The sequence below is a fragment of the Lissotriton helveticus genome, chromosome 8 (assembly GCF_964261635.1).
Source record: "Lissotriton helveticus chromosome 8, aLisHel1.1, whole genome shotgun sequence".
NCBI classification, from domain to species: domain Eukaryota; kingdom Metazoa; phylum Chordata; class Amphibia; order Caudata; family Salamandridae; genus Lissotriton; species Lissotriton helveticus.
Window position 1 is genome coordinate 102606126 of NC_136069.1, and position 18557 is coordinate 102624682.

Sequence of the window (18557 nt, forward strand, 5' to 3'; positions counted from 1 at the left end):
CCTGGGTTAGACAATGGCGATATGCAAATCAGCGCTGACCCTGTGCCCCATGGGAACAGTCCAGTCCGAACTACAAAAGCCATGTCCTTCCCAGAACGGAACCAAGCATCCGAGGACCGGCCCGGTTTCGAGGTAACACCTCTCTTCAGCCCGGCTAGCTTGATTCCAGTGGTGTGGAGTGCCTGGGACTCACGTCTGAGCATCCCCAGTACACTTAGAGCGGTAACTGCAAACACAACAATGATGGACAGAATGTGGATCAATGTCACACATTCACCCCAGTCCAAAGATCTGGGCCCAAATCCATTGTTTTTCCACTCCACACCACCCTGGGTTAGACAATGGCGATATGCAAATCAGCGCTGACCCTGTGCCCCATGGGAACAGTCCAGTCCGAACTACAAAAGCGATGTCCTTCCCAGAACGGAACCAAGCATCCGAGGACCGGCCCGGTTTCGAGGTAACACCTCTCTTCAGCCCGGCTAGCTTGATTCCAGTGGTGTGGAGTGCCTGGGACTCACGTCTGAGCATCCCCAGTACACTTAGAGCGGTAACTGCAAACACAACAATGAGGGACAGAATGTGGATCAATGTCACACATTCACCCCAGTCCAAAGATCTGGGCCCAAATCCATCGTTTTTCCACTCCACACCACCCTGGGTTAGACAATGGCGATATGCAAATCAGCGCTGACCCTGTGCCCCATGGGAACAGTCCAGTCCGAACTACAAAAGCCATGTCCTTCCCAGAACGGAACCAAGCATCCGAGGACCGGCCCGGTTTCGAGGTATCACCTCTCTTCAGCCCGGCTAGCTTTATTCCAGTGGTGTGGAGTGCCTGGGACTCACGTCTGAGCATCCCCAGTACACTTAGAGCGGTAACTGCAAACACAACAATGATGGACAGAATGTGGATCAATGTCACACATTCACCCCAGTCCAAAGATCTGGGCCCAAATCCATCGTTTTTCCACTCCACACCACCCTGGGTTAGACAATGGCGATATGCAAATCAGCGCTGACCCTGTGCCCCATGGGAACAGTCCAGTCCGAACTACTGATTTGCATATCGCCATTGTCTAACCCAGGGTGGTGTGGAGTGGAAAAACGATGGATTTGGGCCCAGATCTTTGGACTGGGGTGAATGTGTGACATTGATCCACATTCTGTCCATCACTGTTGTGTTTGCAATTACCGCTCTAAGTGTACTGGGGATGCTCAGACGTGAGTCCCAGGCACTCCACACCACTGGATTCAAGCTAGCCGGGCTGAAGAGAGGTGTTACCTCGAAACCGGCCGGTCCTCGGATGCTTGTTTCCGTTCTGGGAAGGACATGGCTTTTGTAGTTCGGACTGGACTGTTCCCATGGGGCACAGGGTCAGCGCTGATTTGCATATCGCCATTGTCTAACCCAGGGTGGTGTGGAGTGGAAAAACGATGGATTTGGGCCCAGATCTTTGGACTGGGGTGAATGTGTGACATTGATCCACATTCTGTCCATCACTGTTGTGTTTGCAATTAGCCTTATCCAAAGCGACCTCTGGTCTAGATAGCAGTGTCTAGGTATTTGAAAGACACCTCCAGAGGGAGGGTGATGTGCCCAAAAAAGAAAAATGTGATAGACAAATCATAAATTTAAAAAACAATTTCTCTCCAACACAGGAAACTTTAATATAAAAGGAGATATATTGTTATTAAGAATCAGTTGGATATAAGGATCAATCGAGTTACTAGATTGCCTTTTATCTATCAGTAAGCGGTCGACATGGTTCTGCTCTTTTGGCTCAGCCGGGTCTGTAGAGCATTCGTCAGGACAAATACAAAAACAATGATGTACTTACACAACTTGTGTAGGTTTCGTTACGGTGTGTGTATTGTTAGACAACACTCGCTAAGAACTCTATTTGGGTTCCTGAAATAGAAAGCACAACACAGAAACACAAAAAATATACTCTTCATCTCTAGGTTACTTAGAGGTATCTATCTATGTCCAAATTAAAGAACAATGGTGTGCACCAAACTTTGGGCATATATATGTGGGAGAGAAAGAAACAGGAGACACAGATGTGACGCATAAGGTCTATGTTTATGTGGAGATGATATGAAGAGCCATCGATTATTCCTTAACATGCTCTGTTCAATTATTATTCCTAAATAACAGGTACAGAAAGTGCGAATATTCTCAATCACAGTCAATTACAAGTTGATTTATGTAAAAGCGGCGGTTTTACTGTAGTAAATATCATGTTGTATAGGGGAGGTGGAATCCTTAATAGGTGTAAATAATTCTCTAGAGATTCTCACTTGGGACCACACAGCATTATCGTGAAATTGATCTTGATTGGGTGTGTCGAAGATGTTAGTTATCAACACATATCTTAATGTATTAGGATTCCGTTCATTTATCTCCTAAATAGATATATATAATGTGGCAAATGGGGAGCTTTGTACTCGGAAAACAGTTCTAATCCCATTCAAAATAGTCAGGCTTTTATATGAACAGGACCTCAGACTTTATCGTTTTTTAGAAAAAGAAGAAAGTTACCTTAACGAAGATATTCGCTAACTTCCTCAGGGTGCGTGGGAAGTCAATGTTACCCGAGCTGCGAAAGGGTAACATAATTATTCATACAATCGGGATACTTACTTGATCAAACTGTGTGGTGGAATCTTATTCAGCCGCCATTCTTACCCGCATGTTGCCAGAGCTATGACGTATTGTGCTGGCTCTGCCCCTGGGTAGGCGGAGGTCACTTCCTGTTCCTCTTTTAACACGCAAGGGAGTGGAAGTAGAAAGAGTACTATAGATGTGTGTTTTTACTGCGACTACCAGATTATGGAATATTGACTTAGGCGTATTTCTCTCACATCTAATTAATATCGGCATTTGTTCTTATTAATGCGGAAGGAATTGTCGTTTAATATCTAATATGTCGATATAGTATCTTAACATCATCCATATTATAGAGAAAACAAAGGTACAATCATTCAATCTCTACCATCACTGTTCAAAGATCTAATATCTCATAAGTAGTATGTTATTTTGATTCTATGAGAATTAATGTCTGGTATATCTTTTAACACGCAAGGGAGTGGAAGTAGAAAGAGGACTGTAGATATACGTTTCTACTGCGGCTACCAGATTATGAAATACTTGCTTTGGCGTATTTCTCTCACATCTAAATCATATCGGCATTTGTCCTTATTAATGCGGAGGGAATTGTCGTGTAATATCTGATATATCGACATAGTATCTAAACATCATCCACATTATAGAGAAAACAAAGGTACAATCATGCATTCTCTACCATCACTATTCAAAGATCTGATACCTTATAAGTCGCACGTTTTGATTCTATGAAAAGTGATGCCATGGTATATCATCATTTAGACCTGTAACATGGGTTAGGAGGCGGTTCACCCACCTCTGTTCTTTTTCAAAAAGTATTTTCTCTGCGTTTGGGGTTTTGTTAGTCAGCATCTCTAACACTGTCCATCTCAGATCATCACAGGTGTGGCCTACCTCCACGAAATGGTTGCACAATTTTGTAGTGTTTTTCTTCAGTCTGATATTGCTCCTGTGTTCTCCTATTCTCACCTTGATTTTTCTACAGGTCATGCCCACGTACTTCTTTTGGCATGGACAGCTCACTAGATATATTACATGGGAGGAGTTACAGTTTGTATGCTGTCTCTGAGTCCATAGGAGGGTTTCAGTGAGTTGTAATGTTTTCGTTGTGTTAGTTAGTTTACAGACTACACAGGTTCTGCAAGGGTAATGTCCGGTGACAGGCATCATGTTCATATCTCTTTCTGATGTTATCTGCATTCTTTTTAATGGACGCGTGTGTACTAAAGTGTCTTTCAGGTTTTTTTGTACATTTATTCGCGAACCTTGGTCTTGGCCAGTCATGTTTTCCTGATGTAATCATTCCCTAGTTTTTTTTAATTAATTTTTGGACTTCATAAGTTGCTGGACAATATGTTGTTACACATGTCACTAGGGGCCAGATGTAGGTAATTCTATTTTACCGACTCATAAATACCAAATTTTACCGATTCGGTATTTATGAATCGGTAAAATAGAAGTTCCGAGATTTAGGTAAATCCAGATGTTGATTTACCGAATCGGTAAAAGTCGGTATTTACCGATTCGGTAAATACCGATTTTCACAAGGGTGCAGGGGGTGTCACTTTGACACCCTCTAGCACCCCCAAAACAGGTTCGGGTGCCATGTGGCAGGCATACCTGCCCTAAGGGCAGGTCTGCCTGTCATATGGCACAGGTGTGCATGCACACCGGAATCGGTATTTTACCATCAAATAGAATTTGATGGTAAAATACCGATTTTGTAATGCTTGTGGGACTCAGAAGAGTCCCACCTACATATCAATTTTACCGAATCGGTAAAAATACCGATTCAGTATTTTACAGAATCGGTAAATTTACCGAGCGGTCAATTTACCGATTCTGTAAAATACAGGGCCCTACATCTCAAATTGCATTTACCGGTCAGTAACGGCCGAATTCGGCCGTTACCGACCGGTAATTGGCCACCTACATCTGGCTCTAGATCTTTCACAGGTTCTTTGACATGGGTCTGGAGAAGGCAATCTCTGTGTTGGTGTTTTGCTCGTTTGCGGCATCTGGAAATTGTCGAGGCTGTGTAGTTCCTCGCTTTTAGTTTTTGACTCAGTTCTAGTGCTTGTTGTTTATAGTCACTCTCTTTGCTGCAATTACGTTTGAGCCTCAAGAATTGGCTGTAGGGGAGATTGTCCCGCAAGGGTTTAGGGTGATAGCTATTATATGACAGTAAACTGTTCTTGGCTGTTGGCTTCGTGAACGTTTTTGTTTCTAGTTTCCCTTGCTCTGCAAAAATGGTCAGGTCAAGAAAATCAATCTGTCGGTTGCTTGAAATAAAGGTAAATTTCAGCCATCTATCTCTCCCGTTAAGCCACTCTATGAATACATCCAGGTCTTTATCTGTATGCCAGATCATAATGATATCGCACAAGCCTTTGCCTCCCACCAGTTACTGTTCAGTGCCCATTTTATTGGGGGCAGGGAAGACCTTCTATGCTTCGTAGCACACCTCCCGGCGACCAAGCTAGATAGGGAGATACTGGAGGCTGATATCACCACAGAGGAACTAGGAGCAGTCCTGGCACAGCTGCGGCCGGCAGGGCAACTGGTCCCAATGGGTGCCCGGCAGAATTCTGTAAACTCATGCGGCCTCAAGTGGGCCCGTTTACTGCAGACCTTCCACAGGCTCTGAAGAAAGGCCAACTACCTAGGGATTTTCCAGCAGTGTTCATAGTGATGCTTCTGAATATGGGTCATGTAGACACGCGTTGTGAGGAATATGTGCCAATCTCTTTAATAAATACCAAGGAAAAAACCTGGGCTAAAGTGCTGGCCAATAGGTTGTTGGGGGTGATTGAGAAATTAGTCCACCCTGACCAGTCCGGGTTCATGCTCTGTAGAGCTACTAGGCACAATTAGACGGGTCCACAACGTCATTGAGACAAGTGCTTGCCTCCCAGGGAACTAAGCTCTACTTATGGTCAACTTCCAAAAAGCTTTCAACTCAGTAGATTGGGAGTATCTTTTCACATTATTGACGCCTCTCAAATTTGGCTCCAAATTCATAAGTTACATTTGACTACTATATATTCAACTCTATGCTAGGGTTGTCTCCCCCTGGTTCCCTATTGAGAGGGGCACCCAGCAGGGGCTCTAGCTATCTCCATTGCTTTTTGTGCGAGCAATAGAACCCTTAGCCGCATGGGTGAGAGTAGATGCATTGTCCTGCGTCTTCCAGCGGTCACTGACAGTGAGTGAAAGAATCTCATTGTACGCCGATGACATTCTGCTCTACTTGGACGACTTTTCTGGCTCTGAGCCACGAGCCTTGCAAATCTTAGGCATTTTCAGTTTATTTATTTATTTTATTTATTTAAAGAGTTTTATATAGCGCTGGCAAGACCCGAAGGTATCGGAGCGCTTTACATGATAATCAACAAAGTAACAGAAAAAGATCAACAATTACAAAATACATCACAAAAATAGGTAATACATTATGGGCGGAGAGAAAGGAGAGAAAAAAAAGTAGTGGAGGGGGCAGAGGAGGAGAGACAGGGAGGATAAGGGGAGTGATGAAAGGAAGTCTGTCTAAGGACCGACTGGGTAGGTGACGACCAAGGAGGGAATCCACGGCCTATCTCCCCTATAGCTAAACCAGGTAGCTCCATCGGGCATCAGTCAAAATAGTTCAGTCTCAGTAAATTGAGAGAGTAGGGAGGGAGAGACATAGATAGAGGGAGGATGTGGGAAGAGAAGACAGGAGAGACACAAGGAAGTCTGTCTAAAGAACGACTGGGTAGGTGACGTCCAAGGAGGGAAATCCCCGACCTGTCTCCCCTATAGCTAAACCAGGTAGCTCCATCGAGCATCAGTCAAAATAGTTCAGTCTCCGTAAATTGAGAGAGGATGGAGGGAGAGACATAGATAGAGGGAGGATGTGGGAAGAGAAGACAGGAGAGACACAAGGAAGTCTGTCTAAAGACCGACTGGGTTGGTGACGTCCAAGGAGAGAGATCCCCGACCTGTCTCCCCTATAGCTAAACCAGGTAGCTCCATCGGGCATCAGACAAAATAGCTAGGTCTCAAATTGACTAGGGAAATTTCAACGATAGACAGGGTGGGGGCTAAGGGCCAGGACAAGAGAGGGCAAAGGTCAGTAGCAGGGAAGTGGACAAGAGTAGAGCGGGGAGGGGTAGGGTGTAGGGTGAGGAGGGAGTGTACATGACCGGTCAGGAGATAGCATTAGTCCTAAAACCAGCAAGAGTATGCAGTGTATAGCCTATATACTATAGCACCCATTATGTATATAAATAGATATGCAGCTGATGGGAGAAAAACGACAGTTTAAATCAATTTCAAGAGACCTGAGTTACTGCAAAATAAAGTCAATGAATAACAGCAGATTGGCAGAAGGATGGGACACACCAGATTAGCAGAAGGGCGTAGGTTCCAGATGGATGCCCCTGAGTCGGTAGCCGTTACAAGATGGCTGCCAGTTGAGATTGGAAACTGCCTAGTTTCGAAATTGCCTGTGGGAAAGTGGCTGAGGTAGATTGTCAGAGTCAAAGTCAGGAGAAGTGGTCTAGCACGAGATTTGCTGTGATAGAGCGATTGAACAAAAACAAAATCACGTGATAACAGTCTGAGATTTCCCATTGCCAGAGCACAGATCCAAACAATCAGCAAGCAATGCGGGGAGCCGACGGGTGATACGAGCAGACTGGGCCGGTATCGGGGCCCCAAAGAGGAGCCACAGGCATAAATTATGTGCGCATTGATGGGCTCACCGGTGGATGCAGCTGAGTGAGCGCGCCGGGTCGTGTGGAGAGGGTGCAGCCAGTATAGGTTGCCAGGGTGCGTGTGGAGATGGCAGCCAGGCTGTCGAGCGCTACAAGGCTGAGGTCATCATGGCCAAATAAAAGCACCCAAACAGAAGTCCGTGGCAGGATGTTGGGATGTCCCTGCAGATCGCCGAAGGCGTGCACCAGGGACTCAACCTCCGTCTGAGGCCCGCTGATGAAAAAGGCGAGTCAGAAGGAGGGGGTCCACGCAGGGAACGGCGCACTGCATCACGCCGCCAACTTCCAATGCGGCGCTCGATGGCCCTACTCCGGCCTCAGAATTAATATAGACAAGTTGTCTATATATCCGATTTCCCACCAACCAGCGGCAATGCAGTGGGCCACTGAATTATGGGTACTCCCACAGGGGTTTAAATACCTCGATGTACATCACAGACAACAAGACCTGGATGTATGACTGTAACCTCCGCTCTTAATTGGAGAGATTGGCCAGAGATATTAGATTCTGGAAAACTCTTCAACTGTAGCCGTGCAGCAATTTTTAAGATGGTATCCCTGATGAGAATATTATATCACCTCCAGAATTTCCCCGTCCCTGTACCAGAAACATTCTTTGCACAGGGCTAATGCTCTGCTACAGGAAGTCCTGTGGAATGACGGAGCACCTCGGGTTGCCCTTGCGAAATGTTGTAGACCTACAGTCGAGGGAGGCCTTGCCACTCCAGATTTGACATCATATTACAGGGCGGTGCATCTGTCGGTGCTCAACGACTGGTGGTTTGAGGGATTCTGGGGGCCTGGCATACGGGATGGAGGAAAGGGTCTTAGACCATGATTACCTTCCAAACTTGCTGTATGGCGGCTAAGAGCCACATACACAAGTTTTATACATACGGTGTGGAGTCTTTTTGTGGCGTACACAATGTGTTGCAAGGGTGGTGTTGTGCTAATACTTTACACTTTAGCCCTGAGGATAAGCCTGACTGCTCAGTGCTAAGCTACCAGAGGGCGAGCACAGGTTATTGGACACGTGTATCGTACTCATCCTCTTCGGAACTGTAGTTTTTGACTAGCTTTGATGCGTCCCAGCCAGCCCAAAACCACTGCGTCTAACTCTCACATGGTCTCTCCAGCTTCGGTTCTCCAAGTCTTTAGTTTTCTTATGCAGCTTCCATAGTTCTGGGACCCATTCAGGTTGGGTACCGAGATGTCTTTTCAACTCCCCAAGTCTGCCTTCCACAGACTCAATCTGTTTCTGAACATGAGTGATGTCCCGTTGCAGGGAATGTACTGCTGATGAGTTATCCACCACTGCTGTGTTTACATTGCTTATAGGGAGCTTTATGTACGTCTGTTCTTTCAACAAAGTTGGTGCATATACAATGGCTGCAGGAGGCTTCATATTGGGGTCATTGGTCACCGCTTCCACGAAAAGAAGATGACGCATGCGTTTTACCCATGACATCAACATCCCGGGGTCTCTGGAGTGTAGGGAAGGCAGCGTAAAGACAAGAGACTGGTGATCCAGGTGACAGCATGGTCGTCCACTGTGTAGCCTCCGCCAAGCAGCTGATTTTGTAAGGTCGGGTAGGTACAGAATCTAATACATTCAACAAGGACCCCAAGGATCAAACAAAGCAGGGGTCATCTGCATCCGTCTCCTGTTGCAGGTAACGGTTAATTACGAAGAATTGGCTACTCAATGCCATTAAGTTAGCCCCCAACATAGGGACAGAGCATAGGCTGCGAGGCAAAAAAAGTGTTAGCGAGTCTTTAAGTGAGATGGCGGAGTGTGCAGGCGAGGCCAGAGATGACCACCGCGCCAGGATGCCTGGGCAGCGGAGTATTACACCATCCAAGACAGGCCTCACTGTAGTCCAACAAGGGTGCGTGGAGAGAGCAGCTCCAGGCCGCTCCACCACAGGCCTGATAGACCGCACTCCTCACCAGGCCACTCCACCACAGGCCCCGCAAGACAGCATACCACAGGCCGAGAGACCGCACTTCTCACCAGGCCGCTCCACCACAGGCCCCGAGAGCCGCACACCACAGGCCCCAAGAGACCGCACACCTCACCAGGCCAGTCCACCATAGGCCCCAAGAAACTACACTCATCACTGGCCTGCTCCACCATAGCCCAGGAGACCGCACTCCTCACCGGGCCGCTCCACCACAGGTTCGAGAGACCGCACTCCTCAAGGGCCGCTCCACAGGCCCGAGAGACCACACTCTTCTCCGGGCCAATAGGCAAAGCGGCGGAATCTGGTGCCAGCAGGGCACAGCAGGTTTGCCACGCAGGGCAGTGCCGTCATTGCTATAGTGAGCGCGTGTGGGCCAGACGTCTGCTTGGCAGAGCTAGTGAGAGGCAGCCATCGACAGGGTTGGATTGGGATTAAAAATCGGCCCGGGCACGCATAAAAAAATTGGCCCACATTTGCATAATGCCTTCCCTCAAATCACTGCTTCAGCGTAATTTTACATGAAGTGGGGGGGGTTAAAAATAAATATGTACCCATCAGTTTACACTAGTTAAACACACCTGAAAACAAGTGAGGCCACTTCTGCTCAGGCCCCCTGCCCCGCTCAGTATGCCTACATTAATGGGAGGCCCAGCGAGAGAAAAGGGGTGATACCTATACCTGTTGCTGCTATATGGGAGGTAATGAGTGCCCATCTCCCTCCAGAAAGGCTACTTAGACACCCACTGGGCCGCTGGAGGTATAGTCGAACAACAGAGACACCGCCCAAATCGGCCCCCAGGCTGCTCAAAAGCAGCCCTCAGGTGGAACTCGGCCCCCGGCTCCTTGGGCATTGCCCGAATGCCTCCGTTACCAATCTGACGCTGGCCATCGGTCTCCTGCACGCGGCGAATGGCGGCACTAGTTTGTGATGTCATTTCCGCTACTGCTATGACTTCAATGAAATGACTCCGCTGCTACTGGAAAGAAGCAGAGCTGTGGAGTAGTAAGTTGTTCACGGCGTCTTTCACCTTTAGAATGTGTTCCTGGAATTCCCATGATGTCATGTCATGTTCTGCTCTAGCCCCGGCAGGGCCGGCCTTAGGCATGTGCAAGCTGTGCACCTGCACAGGGCCTCCAAACCCCAGGGGCCCCCTCTCCAATATATATCCTTAATATAATAATCCTCTGAGGATGGATACATATTTGCGTGGAGGCCCCTGGCAGGGATTGACCTCCGACTCTGTTCCACTTCCAAACACCCTGACACCCCCCCCCCTCTTCACTGGCCTCAGCGCTCCGCCCCGCCCGGACCCCCTCTTCCGGGGCCCCCTACATACGCTCCCGGCCCAGGGCCACCACGAGCCTAGAGCCGCCCCTGCCCCCGGCAGTTGCTTCCTGATTCCTTGCTGTGCAGCTGCTTCTGCCGTGGAGTCCTTTCTGTATTGCCTACTCGCTTTATTCTAATAAAGCCCACTTGGATTTAAAGTGACGCCGCTGCGAGTTCCCTGTCTCCAACCCCACTACAAGAGCGTGAAGAGCTCCTCTGCCTAATGACACTGTAATGAAGAGGGTCCACTCAGGAAGGTTGTAATTCAAGATGTTTTATTCCATGAAGATAACAGGTAGTAAGGTACAGGACAGCATGTAGATATGTGGTAGATCAGAGCCCCGCCAGGAGCTGCCTGTCAGCTGCTCAGCCCATGACCAACTGTCACTCTGCCTCCCTCAGTCCCAACATTCCGAGGCATCATCAGACTCCAACATTCCAATGAGTCAGAGCACAGATACTGGCTGAGCAGGGAAGGTAAAACACCTTACAATGAGTATTAGGGAGAGGTGTGGCGCCGCGGCCAGGGCGACTGACGCTGGAATCTGGGGATCAGGGTTCGATCCCCGGCTCCGGCGGCAGGTTAGCCCAGCACCATGTGACTCTGGGCAATAGCTCGCTTAATCTTCCCGACGGCCCCCAGCGCCTAGAGACCCTTACGGGTGATTGTGCGCTTAACAAATGTGGATTATTATTATGCAGGATACTACACACTGCTACACTCAGTTTTTAATCACGCACAGTAAGCTTGAACCTGAAGAAGGGCACATTGTGTGTACTTCCACGCTCTAAAAAATCGCATTACATCTGTATTTTGAGACCGAGCAATTGTGTGCACTGAACAATTATCTCAATTTTGCCATCAATATGGAATATTTCAGTGGAGTAAAAGGCTGCAGTCCATAAAATACCGGGCTGAACATGGTGTACTAGTTGTTGGTTTTATTGCTCAGAATTAATGGTTAGATAGTCCATATAGTTACGTGAAGAAATTCGTATTCACAAGTGAGTAGATGTATTCATCTGTTGGGAATTCATTAGTTTAAGGCATAGGAATTAGCAGGTGTGAGTCAGTATAGCTGCCAGTGTATACACCACTCGCCAACACGACTTAAAAGCACTCCCTCTTTGTTAAATAGATTAAAGGATTGAATCGACTAATTGTGCAAAGCGATCCGATTACACGGGCTTTCATAAACAATGCACAAACTGATTTTTTGGGGGGGAATTGAAACCCCAGACTCGTATTGACGTGCAGTCTGCAGTGGTATTTTTTTTTCCAAAAGCACATTTGATACGCGGCAATGCCAAGGAGCAGGTGGGCACGGTGGCGGCATGGGGGATCTGGATATCAAAATCAAAGCAGGGCTTAGCCAGAATTAGGCATGACTCATTGGGTAACCTGTGGCTGAAATTGATAAGCAGCATTTACAGAAAACCACATCAGATGTGGACGAAGCCAGATGGGTGGGAACACACTAAAGTTAGGCCCGGTGTTTATTCTCTTTCAGCGCAGGGCATGCCGGGTAAACCACATTAGCAATGAAACCCTGGATTCCTATTAGGGGTAGGGTGACCAGATCTTGGGAACCAACAACCGGGACATTTTGGAAAGATAGAAGGACTTCAATTTTTCATCCACGCAATGGCGCAGAATGACAGCTCTCATCAACATAGGATCACAGAAGATGCATTAAGAAAATAAATAAAATCAAATTTCTACAACCCTCATCATACCTATTAATTAAATGGCTTACTTATAACAGCTGCTAACTAGCCCAGGTTTTAGAACACCCAAAAAGTGCCTTTCACTATTTTCAGTCGATCCCTTCTAAAAACCGGGACATGAGCCAAAATTGGCAAAATCTGCCGGGACAGCTGGTGAAAACCGGGACTGTCCTGGCAAATCCGGGACACCTGGTCACCCTAATTAGGGGTGGCAGCTACTTGCCCTGGTATGCCCTTTCTTACCCCTGGCACTGGCCTGCCGGCTGTCGAAGTGTCTTACGTCAAACAAGATATTGGAGGGGGGCCAGTTCACCTATCTACTCATAGCATGCTTCGTCCGTCATAGGCGCCCCCCCACCCATTGAAGTAGGACAGTGAAGTGGACTCAACCATGAAGGGAATTCTTAGATATTGAATTATACAGAACAATGCGGAGGTTCAGATGCAATTTTACATTACCTACGGGAATACCCAAACATTTCTTTTAATTTCAGAGTATCCTTTACATAATTAAAAATGAGTAGTAAGTATGGTTAGTTGTCACCACAGAACTATTTTTTTTTTATTTAAACATTTTTTATGGTAAACAGTACAGGACAGCCGGTAATCAAAGGGTACAAACATTGGGTGCAAAAGTTGATTATCACTTCGGTGCGACAATAAGTCCCATTATAAAACCAGCAGCTTGGTGTACACTTCAAACGATGCATTGTTCCGCCCCTTCCCTCCCCTCCTTCATTCTTCAGTTTCACTTCCCACATCCATTGTAGGTGGTTCACACAAATTAACCCTATATTTATTCCAGGCCCCCCAGACTTTCTCCCATTTCCAGGGACATCCCCGGTGCCGATAAACCATCCTTTCTGCTATCATTGCTGCATCTAGGTCCAAGCACCAATCCCTCCGTGTCGGCACCCCCTCCGCCCCCCAACATTTCGGTATATTACATTTCGCGTACATCATACTTAGCGTTGCCCAATCCTGAGCGAGGTGTGAAAGGTCATTTGGTTCCCATAGGTTCAGAAGACAGCATCTGGGCTCCGGGAGGAGCATCTCCTCAACCACCTGAGATATGGTTCTCATAATTTTAATCCAGTACCCTGCGATCTTGGGGCATTGCCATATAGTGTGATAGAATGTTCCCACCTCACCACAGCCCCGCAAACAGAAATGGTGTGTCGCCCGCCCTATTGTGTGCAGTGTGGCCCTCGTGTAATCACAGAACTATTTTTGACAGCATATCATTTTTAATTACATCTGTGGTACCCTAGAAAAAAAGGAAATATCTTGTTTGTTGTAGGACACTTTAGGGACCCATGGTTGAGCTTCTACAGTGAGTAAATACATAGCCATGTATATTTGTGTGAAGTATAGGTTTATATAGGGACATGCTTGGGTTTTCCCTCTGTCCCTCCTATGGTGCTCTGACTGCCCTGGTGACCCCTGACCCCAGGGTCATGAAGGCAGCTCTGTTACTCACTGTCTGCCCAGCACTGCATTGCTTCCTCGCCGCGGGATCTACAAACCTTGCACAGACACACATACTTTGCAGTTTTGCTTGTATTTCCGAGCTCACTTATCACCTGCCATTTATTTTAGCAAAAGACAAGATATAAGGAGAGCAATGATCTGCCCAGCCCGAGTGGGTTATGCAAATACTCCCTGTGGAATTATGAGACTGACCTGGAGGGTCCGCGATCCCACAGTCCTCCCGCCATCCCATACGCTCCCCAGCAGGACTCTACGCCCCGCCTATGGAAGTGTGCCTCAGCCCAACCATCTAACCTCATTACAGAGAGGACCCTTGAAATAAGGACTTCCAGCCCTTCATAAACACTTCCAGAGACTTATGTAAAACGCTTCTCGATCTGTTTGCAGAGCCAGATCCGGCGGTCAAGCCTTCTCATGCATCGCCCCTAAAGCGTGGAATGACTTGCGGCTAAACATCAGTCTCTCCTCCTCTCTTCTGGAGCTCTGCAAGAAACTGAAGACCTGGCTCCTTCAATAGACTTGCTTTCCGCCCTAAGAGAGGCTAGAATCTCACCGGCTCAGCACCAGGATACCCTCCCAGATGATGGTGCGCTCTACAAATACTCATAACATTCTTGCGCTTGGATTGGCAAACTACAGAGCCTTGACCTTGGAGGCTTCATGACTCAGAACATAAAACAGAGTTTCAGGTCCTCAGCATGACCAGTCCCCCAGACCTTCTGCATTTGATCCATCAGAACACGGTACAAGGCTGAAGGGAAGCTTGGACAAGAGCATGCGAGCTGCTTGGGATGTAAACCTGACCAGAGCTCTTCAGGGGACAAGGAGACAGAATTTATATAGGTGACATCTGCTGCTGCTTCCTCCTGCCACTGGAAAGTATTACAACTCCATTTCTGTGCTTCATGCGGAGAGTATACCTGGTTTCTAATCACTCTTAGTTTGTGTAGATGCTAGACTTAATCACAGCCCGCAATCAGACTGAGCGCAACACCCCGTTTGCTAAAGGACCATATCGCATCAAACGAAATATAGTCCTCTGCTACACCAGAAACTGTATCTGTTCATGTGACGTGCTAATCCATCATTGTTCACAAAGAGGGTACCAACTGAGATATACGCCCTTGAAGCAGGTGTCATCACTACAACTTAATTAATTTAGAAGTATGTGTTATTTTGATATGTGAGCCCATTCTCTATCATTTTCACCTTTTTCCACCTCTATTGTATTTTTGATTAAGACCCACAAATATTTGATTAATATTATTATACATCCTGATGAAGGCTGTTGTTTGTTTGACAGGGAGGCAAAAACAATATTGTTGACATTTCTCCTTTTTTGACCGTTACTAGAAAAAAATCATTCTGTTCAATGGAGATATACATTCATCCCAAGATTTATATATCGGAATCTATTTGTTTTGGTCATACGTTGCTATGTGTTACACAATCTGGCAGCGTAAAGGTGTAAATGTGATTTGAACAATGGTATGAGTGCCAGATTGGTGCCGTGAATAATATCCTTATAACGTATGGCGGGGGATACTTTATCCATATATGACTTTGCCTACACGGGTTGAAGGGTTGGGGAGAGGATGTAGCCTTATGGCTAAAGCGGTAGATATCGAAGCTGGGGAACCGGGTTAGAGTCTCAACAACGACTCAACATACTGTGATTCTGGGCAAATCACTTAATCTCCCCATGCCTAAGCAACAAAAAAAATTAATGTGTCCATCTGTGAAAAAACTGGTGCTCATGTAAAGCACTTTGATACCTGATGTCTCGGGTCTAGTTTGCGCTATATAAAACATTTTTTAAAAAGCCCAAAAAAGTGAGTTGGACAAATGTGTACAAATACACATGACCTACTGTGGGAAAGTGTTAGGACATTGAAAATATCCCAAGTCTCAACAACAGAAGGCTTCTTGGTGCTTAGTGAGGATGGGGGGATACAATACTTGCAAGCAACAGCTAAAGACAGATGATTTAGCAGTTGTTGACATGTGGTTGGGTATTGTGAGGAGATCGTTCTCCGCACTGTAGAGGACTAGGCAACGAGGGGCATCTTCAAGCACTAGAATGCCAAGCAATTAGTGATGTAACGAAAAGTCCATGCCGTGCTTGGCTCGCCTCCATAGGGGCACTCTCTAAAACCAGAGAGAGATTAGCTACAATACATTTTAAACTGACCATGTGTCCATGCTGTCCACAATGTGCATAAACAATGGATGCCAAGGTGATATCTTGGCTAACCAATCCCCTCTTCACATTTCAGGATCTTCCTTAAAGCCGCCATTCATCAGACGTTGCCGTTCGGTCAACCAAGAGACCTTCACCTGCTGGTGGAGCATTGATGGGGATGGACAATCGTGCAGTGCCAACTACACCCTTACCTACACTGTGGGGTAAGGACATTTATGAGATACAATGGTTCACTGGACATGTGCCAAAGAGGCAGCTCTTGGAGAGTGTGGGCAGAATGTCCACTTCATGGTCACAGATCTCCCCAGAAAATCTGTCACAGGGACTTTGTCCCAGGTTTGTCTCTGTTTTGGACTATCCTTTGCCTCTCTCTTTGTTTTGACATGAAGATCAACCGGACTGGATTTTCCGATATTTGCCCTGGAGCAAATGAGATGCCTGTAGCATCTGAAATTTGCATCTCTTATGGCGTATTGACAGTGATACGCCCTAGAGCAAATATGAGCACATTTTTTCTGAGTAAATCCCCGATTTTGGCTTCCGAGATGTTTGCAGTAAAAAAAAAATATATATATATATATATATATATATCAACTCTCCAGTTGCCTACCCACACTTGAGCAGCACTCGAGTCACAAACTGAAGGTGGCAAGCCTTTAATCTGGGGTACAAGCAGGCTCCTATTGGCAGTATATATATATATATGCACAGAAGAAGCAGAGAACTCTGGGTAGTTCCCAAGTTTAGGTGGAAGGCAGCTTCTGTATAGAGCACCCCCAACACCAGCGACACTCTAAATTTGCCCACCTCAAATCGCCGCCATCTTAAAGTGGTGCTTTCCTCTTTTAAAATTATAAGTAAAATTTCAATGAATATGTCATTACTCGCTACTGTTTTCTGAATTACTATGGGAATTTCCTCAATGAAATGAGCTCAAACATAGCGTGATGAATTTTTTAAAATTGAGTACAATTATAGACACGGTATTGGTTTTGCCTCGTGCAATAAAATTGTGTATCAACGCATGTTATTATCTGGCTTGAAGTCATACAATAATGTTATTATATATGTTATGTTATGAAATGAAAGGAATGACTTATGACCGATGGTCCAGTCGATACGAGGATCACTGTGTTACTTATAATTTTGAAAAAGCAAAACATCACTTTAAGATGGCGGCCATCATTGAAGCCTCTGATGTTAACAGTCTGCTTTTTATTTCTATGATCGTAAAATGCAATGAGATACATGTGATTGTGTATATAATCATGACGTAATTGTTAAGGGACGAACAGTCAAAAAAGGCGCAAGCCGAAACGCGTCCTGTTTGTTCTGTGACTCGATAAATAAACCCACGTTTTTTCACTTTCTGAGTGCAGTCTCTTCACTTCTGTGGGGGTTTTCGAGCTGAATATATATATATATATAGATAGAGATAGATAGATATATATGTATATATATATATATATATATGTATATAGATAGATAGATAGATAGATAGATAGATCTATCTTTCAGTAATGTGAGTAGCACCAACCTCTGATCACTGTGTTTGGAGGGCAATCTGTAATATCTCTTGCCCGAGTTCTGTGCTGGCTGTGAGTACTGCCGACCATTCAAACGGTGTGTAGCTGGAGACTGTCACACCTTTCCACTAGACCTAGAAGATACCAAGGTAAAACGCGGCACTTTGTTACATGGTTTGACATGTTCACTATGAGATCAGCCAAGTTATGAAATTGTTAAACTTTCCCAAGTACTCTTTAAACAAACATTGGTAAAGCCAATAGGTCTCGCTTTTGCCAATAAGGCACAGAAATGACGTCAGCACTGTTGCCAGTCACTTCATTCTGCCTGTTATCACTATGCATACACATGCCTACAGAATGACAATGGGCCCAACTTTTCTATATTTTTTTTATTGGCTACCCTTGGATTGGTAAATTAAAAAAATCTTTTAACAGGGCGAAAGAGCGATATAAAAATAAAAAAGGACTGCAGGGATAGGGGATAGTGGAGGAGTAGGTGGGAGAAGAGTGGATTAGCTGCACACAAGGGAGAGAGCAACACAAGGTGAAGTGCATGATCGAGAGTGCAACATGAAACACGGGGCGTTTGGCGGTGAAAGAAGCACATGAGAGAGCAGCGCTTGAAGAAGCAAGCAACACAAGGGACGGCAGAAATGCACAAAGGACAGAACAACTTACAGCTTGAAGTAAGGTTTGTGGGGAGAAGCACACGAGAGACAGTAAGCAGCACATGAGGGAGAGAGCAACATAGAACGCAGGGGACATGTATTTGGCTGGGGAGAAGCACACAAGCGAGAGAGCTGAAAAGCAAATGCTCCCACGTGGAGTATCAAATCATAAAGATAAAAGTAGTTCTTTAAAAGTGAGCCGTGGAAGGATACATGTCAGGCAGGCAGAAGGATGGTAGAGAGGTTATAGTTATCCGGGGCGGG

At 46.1% G+C, this 18557-nt stretch overlaps 1 protein-coding gene across 2 annotated transcripts in view; it reads left to right on the top strand.

Annotated features, from left to right (window-relative positions):
- LOC144772403 (prolactin receptor-like) overlaps positions 1–18557 on the top strand; it is a 438551-nt gene that overhangs the window by 282210 nt on the left and 137784 nt on the right. For both annotated transcript variants that reach the window (XM_078656689.1, XM_078656690.1), the window contains one exon: positions 16170–16299. In XM_078656689.1, coding sequence (XP_078512815.1) covers positions 16170–16299 — 130 coding nt within the window. The remainder of the gene's footprint in view (positions 1–16169; positions 16300–18557) is intronic.